The 17,840-nt window shown below is 42.0% G+C and overlaps 1 protein-coding gene across 4 annotated transcripts in view; it reads left to right on the plus strand.

Moving 5' to 3' along the window:
* Positions 1–17,840, plus strand: part of SCYL3 (SCY1 like pseudokinase 3) — a 42,403-nt gene that overhangs the window by 11,487 nt on the left and 13,076 nt on the right. For 2 of the 4 annotated variants that reach the window (XM_030875523.3, XM_030875519.3), the window contains exons 3-10: positions 3,249–3,434; positions 5,271–5,384; positions 7,350–7,406; positions 8,514–8,616; positions 10,032–10,143; positions 12,075–12,152; positions 14,264–14,403; positions 15,051–15,238. In XM_030875523.3, the coding sequence (XP_030731383.1) occupies positions 3,249–3,434; positions 5,271–5,384; positions 7,350–7,406; positions 8,514–8,616; positions 10,032–10,143; positions 12,075–12,152; positions 14,264–14,403; positions 15,051–15,238 (978 nt within the window). The remainder of the gene's footprint in view (positions 1–3,248; positions 3,435–5,270; positions 5,385–7,349; positions 7,407–8,513; positions 8,617–10,031; positions 10,144–12,074; positions 12,153–14,263; positions 14,404–15,050; positions 15,239–17,840) is intronic. The other 2 variants (XM_030875520.3, XM_030875524.3) reach the window with 1 other exon arrangement.

Consider the following 17,840-nt stretch of genomic DNA (forward strand, 5'->3'; position numbering starts at 1 on the left):
ACAAGGCTTCCCCAATGTCCAGTGGATTGTACAGGGTACAGCTCAGAGATTTAAAGTCATGTAATTTCTTTTAGAAAAACTGGGTGATTTGTAAAGAAAACCACCAGTCCAGCATTTAAGTTTTGCTGTAAATACATGATAAGGTTATTACCTGGGTTGGGAATTTTGGCTTATGGATCTCCTAAGTTACTCATGTCAAATTTTAGGGGATAAACAGCATGGGTGGAGATTGGAAAAATCGATCTGGTAAGTCTGTTATAAAACAAACCAGGGAAGGAAAGCAACTCAACAGAATTAACCTCGGGTTCAGACACAAAATTGTTTTATATTTGTCATCCATCTGTGTATACTCTTTGCTAAGAAAATAGGACAAAGGAAAACGGTGTGTGTTTTGCGGGAGAATACTCCATATTAGGAGGTTCTAAAGTGGGTTATCCATACCCTAGGGATTGTGCAGTATGATTCATTGCCATTTGGGGAAAATATATCAAGAATGTCTATTTAAGTTTACCTTTAATCTTTTATTTTGGTACTTTATCTTTTTTTCCATTTATTTATTTTTGGCTGCGTTGGATCTTCATTGCTGCGCACGGGCTTTCTCTAGTTGCAGCAAGCAGGGGCTGCTCTTCGTTGGGGTGCGCGGGCTTCTCATTGCGGTGGCTTCTCTTTGTTGAGGAGCACAGGCTCTAGGTGTGCAGGCTTCAGTAGTTGTGGCATGAGGGCTCAGTAGTTGTGGCTCGCAGGCTCAGTAGTTGTGGTGCACGGGCTTATCTGTGGCACGTGGGATCTTCCCAGACCACGGCTTGAACCTGTGTCCCCTGCATTGGCAGGTGGATTCACAACCACTGCGCCACCAAGAAAGTCCTGGTACTTTCTATTTTGTGGGTGTTTTATAGTAGTATATGTATTTTATATATAAACGTATATATACAAAATATATATTACACATTCATATATATTATGCATAAGCTACAAATTTAACCTTTTTACTGGTGTGAAGTGTGTGAACAAAAACCTTTGATGATCACTTTTCTAGATGGTAAAAAGAAGTTTTAAAGATGGTTAAATATTTTAGTATTTTTTAGTATTCCATTTTAATTTATCTTGACTTGGGGTCTGTATTTCTTTATTTTTTTTAAATGGTTGCACTAAGGACTTCAGTATACATAATTAACTTTTAATAGTCTACTTTAGGTTAGTATTGTACCACAGTCAAATAAAATGTAGAAGCCTTGGAATCATATAGGTGTCTCCAGCCCCCAACCCTGCCGTTCTTTGGTTACATATATATCAACTGTATGTGTACACTAGCACACAGGCATACATATACATCACACACACTGAAAACCTCACCAGGCAGTGTTACAATATTTACTTTACGTAGGTGTCTATATTTTAAATAAGTAAAAAGTAGCCTTCAAATTTATCCTGAGGTTTATTATTTCTGATTTCTGATGCTCTTCCTTCAATCCTGAAGATCTAAGTTTCCCTTTGATATCATTTCCTCTTCAGCTTGAAGAACTTTAACATTTTTGTAGAGCAAATCTTGTAGCAACAACTTTTCTATTTTCCATGATCAAAAATGCCTTTATTTTGCCTTCTTTCCTAAAGGATATTTTTGCCAGATACAGAATTCAGGGTTGATCTTTTATTTTTTCTTTCATTGCTTTAAAGATAGTTCCCCTTTGTCTTTTGGACTCTGTTTTCTTATGAGGAATTAGTATCATTCAGTTCGTTATTTCTCTCCACCAGTGGTGTTTTTCTCTAGCTGCTTCCAACATTTTTTAATATATCTTTGATTTTCAGCAGTTTGATCATAATGTAGTTCTATTTATCCTATTTGGTGTTCATTGAAGTTTTTAAATCTGTAAACTTAAGTATTGGGCCAAATTTGGGAAGTTTTCAGCCATTATATTTTTTAGCCCCAATTCTCTCTTCTTTCTTTTTTGGAACTCCAATTATATGCATTAAATTTTTTGTTATTGTCACCCAGGTTTCTGAAGCTCTGATCTTTTTTTTTTTGAAATACTTTTTCCTCTTCTTTAGATTGGTTAACATCTTCAGGTTTACTGACTCTTGCCTCTGTCATCATCATTCTGTTTTTCAGTCCATCCATTGAAGTTTTTATTTGTAATATTTTATTTTTAATTTCCAAAATTTCCATTTAGTTCTTTTATGTAACGTTCATATCTCTTCTGAGAACGTCTATCTTACCACTTATCTCATAACTCTTTCCTTTACCTCTAGGGGGAATTGTTAGAGTAGCTGCTTCAAATTCTTTCTGATAATTCTCTCTCTGGTTTATCTGTTGGTCAATCTTGGGTTTGATATTTGTTGGTTGTCTTTTCACATTTTCATGGTTCTTTGTCAGTTTAGTGACTTTGGATTGCATTCTGGGCATTTTGAATGTCCTGTTGCATAGACCTTGGTTCTGCTGTAGTCCTCTGGAGAATATTGATGTTTTTTGTTTGCAGGCAGTCAATCCCCTTGGGTTCAAGCTTCTTCTCCTTTTTTTTTTTAACTACTCTCCTTCCAGCCTTCCTGTGCATGGTAGTTCAAACCTTAGTTCATTTCTCAAAACTTTGCCATGCTAGTTTGGGTCTGTCCTATGAGTGTTTGGTTCAGGGGTTAGTCTGAGACCTGCGTAGGTATACAGATAACTAGGGCATCTCCTTTTCCCTCCCTTAGCTCTCTCTCCTCTGGGACAGCTTCCTCATACTCAGCCCTGCTTTGGTTCTCCTGGCCAGAAAGATGGCAAGGTTTCTCTCAGAGTTTTAGCCACGTTTGTTGCACTGCTCTGCACCTGGGGACTGCCTTCAGTGCACAGCTGTGAGAAGGGACATTCCCTGAACCAGGAAACTCCCCCCAATGTGTGACTCCCCTCCGTAATCTACGTGTTTTTGTTTACTTTTCAGAGTTCTTAGGTAGTTGTTTTTGGCACTTCGTTAGGAGTTTATAGCAATAATCATTGGAGATCTAGGCTCTTGGGGGGCTTACCCTCCCATAATGGAACTGGAATTCTCTGTAGAGTAATGTAAATGTTGGTAAAGTGACTACTGTCAGAACAAGTCACGTATTCTTCTCTGCCTTTTTTGAAACTTGGGGGGGTAGGTGAGAGAGGTAAGGAGCTGGAAAAGACCTTGAATGTAAGTATACATTTTCTGACTTGACTACAATGTTAATGAAACTATAGTTAATCTTGTTTTGAGTCATTAACTTCACCAACTCTTCTGTTTATATTTTTAAAGCATTTGAAGACACTTCGTCACCCTTGCTTGCTAAGATTTTTATCTTGCACTGTGGAAGCAGATGGTATTCATCTTGTCACTGAGCGAGTGCAGCCTCTGGAAGTGGCTTTGGAAACATTGTCTTCTGCAGAGGTCTGTGCTGGGATCTATGATATATTGCTGGCTCTTATCTTCCTTCATGACAGAGTAAGTAACCTGGACACAGTCTGCCTCACAGGCTTTCATGTAGACCAGGGGTGGGGTGGTGGGAGGAGGCTGATGTATGGGGTAGTGCTGGTGAATTACGGTATCTGTAGAAATCAGAAGTTACTATTCTTATCAGAAGGCTTCCTGAGGGAAAACAGCATACAAGATGCTACAGACAGACAAGTGGTTTGTGGAACAGGCAACATGTTCTTTGTCCCTGGGCAGTTATTTGTAGAACTTTATTTCAGTTTACTATAGTCTCTCTCTAGTTTTGGATAAGTCTTTATATAAAAATAGCTACAGCTGGTATTTGTTATTAAGATAAAAGTTTAGTAACATCAGTGCTGCTGATGGACCAACCTTCCTATTTGTTTTCAGGAGTTTTGTTTTTTTTTTTAGATTTTAAAGAAAGAAATCAGCATTTCTTAGAAAGAGGCAGAGTTTTACACACCCCTTTCCATTCAAGTAGGTGGTACCAAAGAGAGATAGCCCCTAACACTGTGGCAGTGTTTGCTATGAAGGGGATAGAGTATTTTGTTTACTTCTTGTCTATTTCTTAACAGTATTATTGAGCTACTATTTGTTAATGGAATTTACATTCTGAAGTATTAAGGCCTTTGGCAGCCCCCCTCCCCACCCGAGATTTAAAAACACCAGTTACAAGTTAGAAGCACTTGAATTTGACTCATCTTAATGTGTTTTTAAAACATTTTCTGTTATTGGGAGACAGAGTCTCCAAATATCACTTTGGATTTATCATCTCTTAAAGTATGTCTAAGATTCACATAAGTAGAATTATTAATGCCCCACTGTGGAGGAATATTTTCTTTGTTGGAGAAATGCATGAACGTGGTAAAAAGTTTGAATAGTATGAGAGTGCAGATAGGGAAAAACAAGTCCCTGCCTCATCCTTGAATCCAGCGCCCTACTTCTCTCCATCGACAACCATGATCAGTGTGTTAGTCCAGAGATATTTCTTGTGTGTATAAAGCAGACATCTCTGTGCTTATTCTCCTTTGCTTTTTCCCAAGCGGAAAAACACCTGCATACTATTTTAAGCTTTCCTTTAAAAATATATATAACTTGGAGTGTTTTATATAAAAATGTGTACATATTTGATCTGGTGGGTAGAATATTTAAAATGCACTTATCTACTGGAATAATTTCTGGTTTGGAGAAAAACATACTTCAACCCTGTTCTCTTTTTCTTCTTCCCTCTCATTTATTTGACTGTACTATTTTTTATAGTTTTAAATTTGGCTCTTTTGTGGTCTGTGGGATATTTCTGGTGGTCCTTATTCCATTTTCCTCTTCTTCAGGCAGAATTTTTTTAATGCCTACTGACAAGATTTCAGGTGAAGTGGATCTGGGTTCGTGATAGAATGTAGGTGAGAAAGAATTTAGAGGAGAAAATTAATACAGTAACCTGTGGGAGCAAAGATAAATTGTACCTTTAAAGGCATTTGAAGCATACAATGTAGGTTAAAAAGACTTGCAAATTTATGTTTAAGGACACTTGTATCTCCTGACTCCAATGGAGATGGGGTTGTGTAATATCTGTGCAGTGGCTTTTACGTCTTTATTAACCTGCCTCACCAGGCAGGGGGAGATAAGCCTTTCTATTGTGTTTTTTCCCTTTTTTCTAACCTCATAATGTTTAAGCAGCTTCATTCAATTTGTCATTCCTTAAAGTTGTAGTTCTGTTTATTATGCCACAAGTAGGAAGACTTGCCATAATTTTTTTTTTTTTTTTTTTTTGGTAATGAGTACTTAGTTTTTTAAAACTTCTACTCAGAAAATTGGAGTGGCAATCTTCTTCCTGTTCTTTTTTTCCAGGGACATCTCACACACAACAATGTCTGTTTATCATCTGTGTTTGTGAGTGAAGATGGGCACTGGAAGCTGGGAGGAATGGAAACAGTCTGTAAAGTTCCTCAGGCCACACCAGAGGTAAGCCAGGTGACAGGCCCTCTTTGTTATTCAGAATTTGGTAGCATTTTGGTGTGTGGTTCTCCCCTAGGGACTTTCCTTCAATGTTAGTGTGGTCTCAGATTCAGAGACTTGACTTTTTTGTCAATGCTCATATCCATAGAATTGTGGGATTTTACTCTCCAGGGGGGGACTAGGAGTCATTTATTCTTTTCTCCTCATTCTATACTTGAGGAATCAGACTGAAAGAGGTCGAGTGGCTTGGTCAAATTTTTAATTAAATGCCCATCCTCTGTGCTCCTGTAGTAGCCTGTACTTAATTTTCCCACTGAATGTTTAATATTGAAATTACCTTCATGTGTCTGTCTTCTTCACCAGTGGCTGAGCTTCTTGAGGGTGATAGTCTCGTATACTTACCTTTATATATCCACCTAGAATGGTGCCTGGCACATATTAGGTACATTAGAAATGTTCACTGAACAGTCGTTCAGGTTGTCCAGAGTCATACACCACGTCTTAAGAGCTGTGCATCGCAGCTGCTCCTAGTGCCGCGCTGTGTTGTTGCTGCCTGTGGTACTTCTTGAACAGTAACTTTGTCTGACAGAGATCTACATATTTCCCTCCTGGGTTGAGCAACCTTGCTCTTCTCTGTTTTGTTTCCTGTTTTCACCATTTTGCATGTTGCCACTAAAGTTAACTATTTTTAAAACAGAAATACCACTCCCGTCATAATTTCCCTATTGACAGGGTGGCTCCCTGACTTACTGATGAGGTGGCTCCCCGACTTCCTGGCTCGGCCTAATTTCCCGTGTTCCCTTGTGTGCAGCTTCCACATGGGGGCCTTGTTGCATGTGCACCTTCAGGGGCTCTGGCTCAATTCAAATGCTCCTTCCACCACGAAGACATTCCTTTTTTATTTCTGCCCCTGTTGATCGCTTTCTTCTCAGAAGTCAGCTTACATCTAGTTAGTATACCAGGATGTAATTCTTCCTGTGGGGTTCATCCCAGATTCTTTACCGTGGCATACAAGGCCCTTCACAGTCTCCTTCCCAGCCTACCTTTAGCTCCGTATACCTCTCAGTTATTGAGCTACACTCCGGTTGCATCCTGTTGCACGCATCTCAGCTGTGTTCTCATGGGTGGTCCTCTTTCACCCTCTTCTTTCTTTGTGTGCCATTCTGTTGCTGGGATGCCTTTCTTCCCCTGGGTTCTCTGCAGGATGTAAGATCCGGCTGACGCCTAGCTGAAGTCTAGATCTGGCTAAGTCTCCTCTTTGTGAAGCCCTCCCCCAGGCGTTCCCTACCCAACAAGAGTAGTTCCCTCCTAGGCTTCCGTGGCACTCAGCCAGCACACGTTATCTAAGTTCTTAGTTTAGTTCTAGGTTGTGAGCACCTGGCTGGGGACGGGGATTTATTGCATTCATTTTGTATTCCTGGTGCCCTAAATGGTGCTTGGGACACATAAGCTCTTGAAAAATAGTCTTTGAATCAGTGAATGAATGTACTTGTTCTGTGGATGTTGGCTTTGGCTCTGTAGTTTATAAGATCCTCATATATCTCATGTGACAGCAAACCTTATGATTGACTTGACTCAGTGAGCAGATTAATGATAGATTTGTTCTCTGCTGGAGAAGACTTTTATTTGTTAATATCTATGCAGGATGAAAAAGAAGTATTTCTAATTTCCTTATAAGGAAATCAGTTACAGAGATGCCTCTGAACACCAGAGGGTTTCTGTTAAACCAGCTGAAGGGGAAAGGAAAGGGAACTCGTAATTTATTTTCCACTAAGCCTTGCGCCATGCCAGGTACCATATCTGCATTTTTTAGTTATCAAGATTTTAAATTTATGCATTTAATGCGTGGCATTGGTTTGAAGGTTTCATTGCTGCTGTTTCCATTGCTCTTTGCTTTTGTAACTTAATGTAAGAGATCAGTTCACCAAACATATGCTTGAATTACTTTCCTTAATTTATTTCTCTGTCTAGTTTCTGAGGAGTATTCAGTCAGTAAGAGACCCAGCATCTATCCCTCCTGAAGAGATGGTAAGAGGATACGCTTCAGATGTAATGAAGGCTTCTTTGTGTAACTGTGTATGAAACTTTAAAAAAACCTTTCCTCTGCCCACCTCTTTCTTTGCTAAGTTATAGACGCCTCATAATTCCTCTGGCCTTGAAGGCTTCTAAGACTTACTGTATCATCACAGCAGAAAGCCTTTTTCTTGACACTCAGCTTACATTTTTTGGTCATATAGACACCCGTGATAGTGCTTAAAGATAAGAGGTACCTCAGTGTGAGCAGGGTTGGCGCTTCATAGCTATTTCATGGTAAGTCTTTGTACATTATTGGAAGCCATGAGAGCTGAGGAAGCAAGACCCTGGCCCTTTTCTGTGCTTCACCCAACCAGTCATCTGCCTATCTGGCCATTAGTTGGGATTCCAAGATGTAAGGAAGGGCAATTATTAATATTATGGTGGTGGTAAAGAAAGAGTATATTTACCAGTAAATTCAAAAGCAGCTGCTTTCTCTATATTTGTTCTTAACCACTATAGACATTGACCCCTAAAGACATATTTAGTGTGCTTTACAGGAAATACAAACCCAACTATAAACTTAAGTATAAACCTAAGACTTGAAATAACTCAGGTTTATTCAAATCAGTACTATGTATATATAGTAGTGTTTTTCAAACTGATGATTTGTGGGTTTTGAATCAATTTAGGGGTCCTGACCAGCATTTTAAGGGAGAAAAAGAAAGGAATAAAATAGAAAATATCATTGGACATCTTGGGTAGTAAAGCTAAGTACTGTCTTTTGAAACTTTTGTTTCTGATATGTATTTATACATGTATGTGAATATGTTGATAATGATAATTATGATAATTTTTTTTCTCTGGTTTGCAGTCAAAAATATTTTTGAAAGCCACAGACATATATTCTGACCTTTTTTCTTTTTGCCCTTGTTTGATATTATTAGTATCATTGATAAATTCTATTCACTAATAGTTTTAAGAGCCTATAAATTAGTGTGTGGTAATATGTAGTTAGCTTTGAGTATAATGAATGCAAAAATGGGAGAAAGTGCTTCAGAGAAAAGTAGAAATGGTTTGTAAAGCAGATCCTCTGGTTTTAATGGTCTTTACTGCTTTTAGCTTCCAGAATTCACAACTCTGCCAGAGTCACATGGACATGCTCGGGATGCCTATTCTTTTGGGACATTGGTGGAAAGTTTGCTCACAATCTTAAGTGAACAGGGTGAGTTGGAGTTATGCTGCTGCATCCACAGAATAAGTAGGAAAATCATCCATGGCTTGTTCTGTATGTATTCAGAGAACTGCAGTCTTTGATCATAGTAAGGAGCTGTTGCTTACCAAGAAAGTTGTTTAGGGCAGATCCTAATAGCAGGGAGGGAAGAAGCTTCGGGTTTCTTTACTTTGCATAGTTAAAAGAATTTTAGGGCTTCCCTGGTGGCGCAGTGGTTGACGGTCCATCTGCCGATGCGGGGGACACGGGTTTGTGCCCCGGTCCGGGAAGATCCCACGTGCCACGGAGTGGCTAGGCCCGTGAGCCATGGCCGCTGAGCCTGAGCGTCCGGAGCCTGTGCTCCGCAACGGGAGAGGCCACAACAGTGAGAGGCCCGCGTACCGCAGGAAAGAAAAAAAAAAAAAGTTTTAAGTAGGAACTTGGAACTATGGCTATGAATATCATGTTATTATCTTATTAATTGGTATTGGTATTTATGGTCTAAAGACGATTCTTTATCAAGGCAGCCAAAAAGTAAGTGAATGCTGTTATTGATGTATATGTAATGATCTGAAGAATAGAGTAAGATTCAAAGTTTTTTCTTAATTTCTAAATCAAGATTAACGTTTATCTTTTTTTCAAAGTTCTTTTGATTTTTTTCTTTGTGATTTCATTTACTCATTACTTTTTTCTTTTGTTGGCCCTCAAAGCCCAGGCCACTGAACACATAGGTCTCTTCTGAGTTCTCTGGCAGCCTGCTACACTCTCCTCCAGCCACTCCAGGCCTTCAGTTGTCCACCCTTTAAGTGTACTGGGGTCCATGTCTCTTTAGGCCCCTTACTGGCCTATATCTCACATTGCTGCAGCTCTAACGCAGTTTCTTCTTCCCGGTTCACGCAGTGCTCTGCAGTCACAAGCACCATTCAGCTGTCAGCTCTGAGTTGTCCCAGCCTAAACACTTGAGAATTAAACCCTGAGGCATTCTTGGTGGATGATGAACTCACTGTTCTTCACTGTGTCTAGAATGGTGGCAATTATGTACCACCCATGAGAGAATTGAAAATATAGTCATTCAGATAACTTCCTGTGTTCTGTGGGTGAGGAGACCTGGTTGAAAAGGCCCTCAAACCTGCCGCTTATTAAACCTCCTCCTCTGGGCCTGAGCTGAGTTAAACTGACAGTCAGGAAATGAGAGGGCTTCCAAGGGGGGGAGGTACGTGAGCAGGGGCTTGGATGTGTTGTCAGGACAATTTTCTACACCTGTCAAGGAGCTTGGCTTCAGGAAAGCAGGAAGCTGTTCAGCAACAGCCAGGGCTTTGTTTGTTTGGGCTTTTACAGGTTGGTTTTTGCTCTCGTCAGTCTCCAGCTATAGAGGTCCTGAAAAGAGGGAGACGGCATTGGAAACTAACTGTCGCTCTGGATTTCAGTTTCAGCGGATGTTCTCTCCAGCTTTCAACAGACCTTGCACTCAACTTTGCTGAATCCCATTCCAAACTGTCGGCCAGCGCTCTGCACCCTCCTGTCCCATGACTTCTTCAGGTGAGGGCGCCTGGTGTGACACGCTGGCTGCTCCCCACTGATGCCCGCCTGCTCTCTTGTGGGTTATGCTCCAGTGGTGGGTGTTGGAGGACCAAATGCTGCGGTCCTTTTGCTGCTGTTGTTGTCCTTCATTATTAGAAGAGAGTGAATCATGTCCACATGGGAAAATAGAGGGAGAAATTGGGTTGCCTTTCAGCTTCCTATCACAGATAGGAAGTTTTCGAACTCTTTAATTGTCATGGAGGCCTGGGTCTAGAAATTATAGCTGGATTACTTAGGGCTTCTGAATGTGAAGAAGCTAGGCTATGTCCAGTGATTTACAGTTGGAAGTTAATTGAGGAACTTAATAAACATGGCCTTTCCTTTTTGCTGCCATTGTGATACGAGTCTGTTATTGTTGAATTTCAGTTGGGTGGGGGTGTGGAAATGAGCTTATTTTTCTTCAGGCAGAAGATTGTTTTCTTTGTTTAGTGATACGTGATGGAAGAGCAAAGAAGTCAATTTAGTGGGAGGGCACAGTGTAGCTGTTAATACTGTCGCTGGATTCAGATGTTTTTGAACCTCTCTTCCAGGTTAGTTTTAATTATGTGTCCTTTATTTTTTAATTTCCATGACTGCAGAACTTCTGCACAGGTTAACTCCACATTCATGACTTTTATTAGCAAAATCAGTTTTATGTCAGTTGTGAAACTAAAAATCCTATGTGTTTGCAGTCAGAAAGCCTGAGAGAAACCAGAGTGAAGGGAAAGCTAATATTATCCCTGGAGGGGGACAGTTACCTCTGAGGATGGGGGTGTATATTATTAAACAAGGCAGAGGGGGTATTTTCCTTGTAGTTACAAGGGTTTTGTCACTTATGCTCCAGGGAAACTGTTCAGACCTTTCCCAGTATAAGTCTTTTAACCAAGGTATTTCCATGTCTTTTTGGGTGATTCATAGTGATACTTTATCTTGGTATAGAATCTCTACAAAGCAGAATCCTTTATAGTAAATAGATGCTCTCACTACTGTGTGTGATAAGAGTTCTTTAGTAAGAATTATGTGTTAAACAGAGATGGGAGAGGGAAGCCAAAACCACACACCGGCGCCCTGTCCCCCAAATCTGATTGTTACACGAGAGGGGAAAGCCCGGCCAGAGGCGGCAGCAGGAGGAGGAGGGCCAGCATTTCCCGCTGAGGCAGCCAAGCCAACCTCATTGCACTTCGGTTAAGGCTTTGTGCTTTTTCTCTGCCGCTGAGCCAGAGGGAAACAGGTGTCAATGTGAGGAGTGGAGACCCAGGAGGTCAGCTGTCCTGGCAGGGGGCTGCAGGCTGCTGCTGAAGCCTCCTTTCCAGGGGCGACGTTGGCTTGGAGCTGAGTGGCCGCGGGGCTCTCTGGAGACCCTGCAGGAAACTGACCACTCCTCTCACCCTCTTCCCTGCCTGGCTGCAAAAGTGACCAGACAACTACAACGGGAGAACCGAGAAGATTGCTATGACTTATACCAGAAATTCCTCTTTCCCCAGCCCTCTTTAATAGTTTTCACCAAAGGAGACTTGAGAATTAGCAACTATTTTGTAATGGTAATACCATTTCTCCCAGGATAGTTCATGTAACCACATCCTATTACAACAAAACATTTGGATGATTATGATGATGATTAAAACCACAGTGTTTGTTAGCGTTTGTGTATGCACATGTGTGTGTGGTTAAGCGTGTATCCTCTTGACAGATCTCTTTGATATTCTTAAAATATTAAATTCCTTGTGGACTTGTTCCATAGTATTTGTCTTATAAGCTACTTAGTTATAATAGAATCTTCCAAGTGGCACAGGGGAATGTTTCTTTGTTGAATATTATTGTGGTGTGGTCTGCGGTTATTGCTTCAATATTTGACAACGCCATCTTTAATCTGTTGTCCTGCATCTTTTTTTTTTTTTTTTGGCATTTAGGAATGATTTTCTAGAAGTTGTGAATTTCTTGAAAAGTTTAACATTGAAGAGTGAAGAGGAAAAAGCTGAATTTTTCAAGTAAGTTTAGAAAATTCAGGCCTTAAAATTCAGTAACTTGGGTTAAGTCCATGTAATCACTTCAGGTGTCCTAGAGAGGATGAGTCAGACATTTGTTTTCTTAAAGTTTAGTGACATTTCCTATACGTCAGGCTCTTTTCTAGGCCCTGGCATGGACAGTTCTGGTGAGGGAAACAGATACAGACTGATAACCCTTAAACAGTGATGGAGCTTGAGGGGGTCGTCCTGAAAACAACAGAGGACGGGGGAGAAGGAGGTTAGAGAAGAGGTATTCTAGGCAGAGGAGCAACATGAACCGGTGCACAGAGGCAAGACACAGTATGTCTTGTGCGAGGAATGATGAGCGCTTGGGTCCTGCTGGAGGGTAAGGGGTGGGCACCCTTGGACGTGGCACTTAGGAGTATTGACACTATTGGTAAGCAGTGGACTTCAGGCCTTGAAACCATCAAAGGAGTGAAAATGGGCTGTGAGATGGCTGTTTCCCCTTGGGTGGATCGCTCTGTTTTCTATGGAGGGCACAGGTTTATTTCACATAAGACTTGGATCGGTTGGTAGACTGCAGTAGGCCAGGTAGTAAATGTGAAGCCTCATGTAAGGGCAGTGATGGTACAGTGAAGAAGACACAGATAAGAAATATTAAAACAGACTGACAAGCCTTAGTGATTATCACCAAAAGAATTAGAGAATACTGGAGGAGAGAACCTACATGCAGAGAAAATGAAGAATTTGGCATTCAGTGTGTTGGTTTGAAGTGTCTGTGGGACTTCAGGTAGAGATGTACGTGGGCATTTGGGCAGATGGGTCAGAAGCTCAGGAGAGAGGTCTTAAGCTGATGAGCTAGAGGCGAATGTGAGGCTTCATCAGCCTGTAGTTGGTGACATTGCCCCATAGAAAGTGGGTAGCATGAAAAGTACAGTGGCCCAAATGTAACCCTGGGGCACACAACCTTGTAAGGGGGCCAGTGGGGAGGGAGTGGCTGATGAATGAGACAGAAGCAGTGGTTGGAGGAGATTGAGAGACAGCCAGGAGGCTGGTATTCCAAAGGAGTAGAAAATTTCAGAAAGATAGGAGCAGTCAACAGATACCTGTTCACTTAGCAGTCAGGAGAGCACTGATGACCTTGTCTCAGAGCTGTTTCAGCAGAGCGAATCAAACTGCAGTGAATTGAGAAATGGGTGGAAGGTGAGAAAGTGGACTTGGGGTAAAATCTCCTGAAAAGCTTGGAGAAGAAGAACATAGAATTGCTAAAGAATTGCTAATGGAGTCAAGGAAGGATTTTTTTTTTTCTTTTTAGGAAGGATGTTTTTAAGGCTGGAAGAGACGGGAGCATGTTTGTAGGCTGATGGGACGGAGCTGGTGGGGGACTGAGGGAGGAGTTGAAGATGCAGTTGTGTTGGGGGGCTGTCGGTGCATGGCCCTGGGGGAGAAGGGGGAGTTGGGGCAATGGCTCAGTGGGGGTGACCTTCAATAAGAGGAAGCCCTCGCATCCATGGAACCTGAAAAGGAGCTGGGAGTGAGTTTGGGTGTGGACTGGTTTGTCGATAGTGGCCGAGGGGCTTGCAGGAGATAAAGCATGGTGGGGCCTGTTTCCCAATTAAGGAGGAGGCAGGATTACCTGCTCAGGGTGATTGTATAGTGGCGTTTTACTACTGCCAACACCTGATATCTGTGTATTTCCTAACTAAGTGCTTGTACATAGCTTGTTTTAATAAGTTGAGTAACAAAAGCTAGTATTTTGTTTACCGTGGAAACTTTAGATAATGTAATATCCTACGTCTTTTAAACTTGAGAAAGTACCTTTTATTGACCAGAAAGCCTCTGGCTTATTAGCGGGGAGAGAAGACACTCTTGCTATTAATGAGGGGCCATTTTTTGAAAAAATTTTCCTAGCTTGGATTGGAGGTTGTGTATGTACTGACTGTTTGGCCTTGCCTCACACCTTCTGTGTTTTTCTTAAATACCTGGGGACTGACCTAGCTACAGTTTCTCTAGCTACATTTCAGATTCATCACTTTGATGGAAGTGGAATAAAGCTGCATGCGTCTAAACTGTACAAGTGAGTTGATACAGTGTCACAGCCAGTTTCCCAGGCTTTCCTTCTTTGCCCTCAGGTTCCTCCTGGACAGAGTCAGCTGCCTGTCAGAGGAATTAATAGCTTCACGGCTGGTGCCTCTTCTGCTTAATCAGTTGGTGTTTGCAGAGCCAGTAGCTGTTAAGAGTTTTCTTCCCTACCTCCTTGGCCCCAAAAAAGGTGAATTTTTTTCAAAGTATTATTGGTAATTATGGAGTTTGGGAGTTATTAGTCCATATTTGAGCAGTGCAAGATTATTTCATGGTAATCTGAATCACCTGGGGAGCTTTTTAAAAATTTGCCTGTGCCTGATCCACTGGTTCTGGGACAGAGCAAGGATGGGTAAATATGTATTTTGAAAGGTCCCCAAATGATTCTGATGCATGTCTCTGTTGAATAACCTACCATAACTACTAGGAAGGAGAGGACCGTCAGCGCCAACTCTTGTTGTAGCATTTAACACACTTCCTGGCTTTCCGGATGAAATTGCAACAATCATATCCGTTGAATCTAGTATATGAAATTCCTCATTGATTAGATGTAAGTATATAAAGAGCTGTCGACTCAGGATTCTATTAGAACATAAGGTTTCTTTGTAAATAGTACATTAAGTATGATAGAGTATTTCAGAAACACTTCTACAAGGTGGAGTGTGATTAAGACAGTTAAGCCTTGAGTAATTTGGGGTCAAAAGAAGCACTTCCCTTTGGTTTGGGAATTTAGAAGAGCATTTAGAACGTGTGTGAAGTTCTGGGCTCAGTTTCTGCGCTGGGCTTCGTGCTCCTTTCACCGAAGTGACGCGTTGTTCTTTCGTCTGACCTGGGGAGAAGACGGTGCGAGGGGAGGAGCCCCCCGCCTGCTCTCACCAGCCCTGTTCCAGGCGCGGGTGATCCCCGTGCTGCTGCGGCTGTTTGAGGTGCACGAGGAGCACGTGCGGACGGTGCTGCTGTCTCACCTGGAGGCCTACGTGGGGCACTTCACCCAGGAGCAGCTGAAGAAAGTCATCCTGCCCCAGGTAGGGGCGGGGCGGGCGCCCACAGCGCTCTCCAGGGGAGGAGGCGGAGCCAGGGCCCGCTGCGGGTGCTGGGGGCAGGGGAGCTGGGAGGGAGGGGGTCTTTGGAGCGTCTGGGGAACAGCTGAGAAGGCCTGAGGCAGAACTTCAGTTTAAACGCCTCCTGGGATCCAAAGGGCGGGAATTAAAGTTGCCTTTCCAGGCCAGTCACACAGGCAAATCAGTTAAACTAACATATTTGGTTTTCACCTGTTTATAACCTGAAAAACTGTAATTCTGTTTGCTAATTCTTTGGGGGAAAACTAACAGGATTCGTTTGTGGGATGCTTTGTGAACATAAAGTGCAAGTATCATAATTAAATTACTATAAAATAATTAAATTATAACTGAGAGGAACAGGAGATGATTCCTGTCAGTGGTTTTCAGCCTATCAGTCAGCCACCAGGGAGCCTGTTAGATTTGCCCACTCCAGGGCTCCAGGTTTGTATCGGTTTTCTGTAACTGAGGTAACAAAATTACCACAAACTGCGTGGCTTAAAACAAGAGAAATCTCTTCTCTTATGGTTCTGGAGGCCAGAAAGCCAAAATGAGGATGTCAGCAGGGCTTCCTCTGAAGGCTCTAGGGGAGAATTCTTCTTGCCTTCTTCCCAGCTTCTGGTAGCCCTTTAGCGTTTCTTGGCTTGTAGCCGTGTCACTCCAATTTCTGCTTCTGTTGTCACACGGCCTTTTTATAAGCACACCAGTCATTGGATTTAACCCAGTATGACGCATTTCAAGGTCACATTCTGGGTGGACATGAACTTTTGGAAGACGCTATTCAACTCGGTACAAGGTTTTAAAAGATTTTATCGGTCACATGGTATTTTTCAAATAACTTGTTTTTCTATCAGATTAATTTATTTACAAATTATAAGGCCTGGTTTTATGCCAGTTCTTGTGCTTAGGTACTGGGGCCCTAGAGGTATGTAACACACTTCCTGCTTTCAAGGAGAGAGTAGATCGGAAATAATAGATGTTTGTTGTCTGTGTAGCAAATCACCCCAAAACTTAGTGCCTTAAAATGACAATCATTTTATTAATTCTCACGATTCTTTGGATTGATTGGGCTCAGCTTGGGGGTTCTGTTGTTCCACATGATGTCAGCTGAGGCAGCAGTCATCTGGGGCCCCATAACACATCCAGAATAGCCCCTTGGCACCTTGGAGGGGAAGGTTGAAAGGTGGGCTTACCTGGGGCATCAGGACAGCTGGGGCTCCCTCTCCATAAAGCCTCAGGACATTTTAGGGCCCCTATTCCCCCATGTGACATCTCCACATGATTTCCTTAGCAAGGTGTGTGGACTTCTTCCATGGCTGCCGAAGGCTACTAGAAGTGCCCAAGCAGCCTTCTTAAGGCAGAGATTGGAAACTGACAACATTGCTTCTGTCACATTATCTTGGTTGAAGTGAGTCACAGAAGTCAGGCCAGGTTCACCATGGGGTGGTTTTATACAAGGGTGTGGATACTGGGGGTGTGGTTCACTGGGGGCTGGCTTTAGAGCCTAGCTACCACAACATAGCATTTTGTGTTTACATCTGCAGCAGTAGTTGTCACCCTACTTGTAGTTGTTTGTGTCTGAAAATTTAGAAGAGGAATGAAGCACTCTAACTCTGAAATAGAGATACCATCACAGGTCTCAGAATTGGCACTGAGCTGAGGTCAAATAATAAGTAGATACTCAGCATATGAAAGGCAGTGAAAACTCTCAGTGGAGCTACTCCCCCTGTAGGGGAATAACTTGACTGATTTCAGTGTTCACTTTGGGAGCAGTGGAAGATAGACTAAGGGAGTTCAACTAGGAAGTTATTAGAATAGTCCTGCTAAGAGATGACAAGGACTGGGGAAAACATGGCGGCAGTGATTAAGGGTAGAAGGGGTAGGACTCAGTTTCTCACTAGATGGGAGAGTTTTGAGGATGACTCTTGGGTTTTTGGCTTTGGTGGTTTCTTATTTTATGATTACCGTATTCAGTTGATAGAATTCTAACCATGATTTAGTTTACTTGTACAGCTTTGTTTCGAGAAAGTGCCTGGTTTGTTAGCATTGGACCTGTTAGTTATTTTATTGAGTCCTGTTGGAAACCTTCATCTTGGATATATGAGGAAACTAGACCAGAATAATGAAGCGATTAATTGGCCGAGTCATATTGAGAACCCCTGGCAAAGCAAGGACCAGAGCCCAGGACTCCTGATAGCCTTGTGTCTGGCTGGTGCACATGCTTTGCCTGCCATCTTCCTTATATACGTGTTTGCCAATTCAGAGCAAAATCTCTCCTCATAGCTCCATGTGAATGTCTTAGTCAAGATTCTTCTGGCTGCAGGTAACTGAAACCCACTAAAACAAGCTAAAGCAAAAAAAAAAAAAAAAAAAAGAGAGACTTTAATCAAAGGATGTCATTCTGCCTTACATGGAAATCAAGTGCAGCTGGGACTCAGCCATATGGTCTTCATTGCGTTCCTTTCTCTCTTGACTTTTGAAGACCAGCTTTAATTATTTGGTGTACACATGGACAAACATGGTTGACCCATAGCTTCTAAGTTCACTCTCCTCATTTTAAGCAAACCTC

This window comes from Globicephala melas, chromosome 1 (genome assembly GCF_963455315.2).
Source record: "Globicephala melas chromosome 1, mGloMel1.2, whole genome shotgun sequence".
In the NCBI taxonomy this organism is placed as follows: Eukaryota; Metazoa; Chordata; class Mammalia; order Artiodactyla; family Delphinidae; genus Globicephala; species Globicephala melas.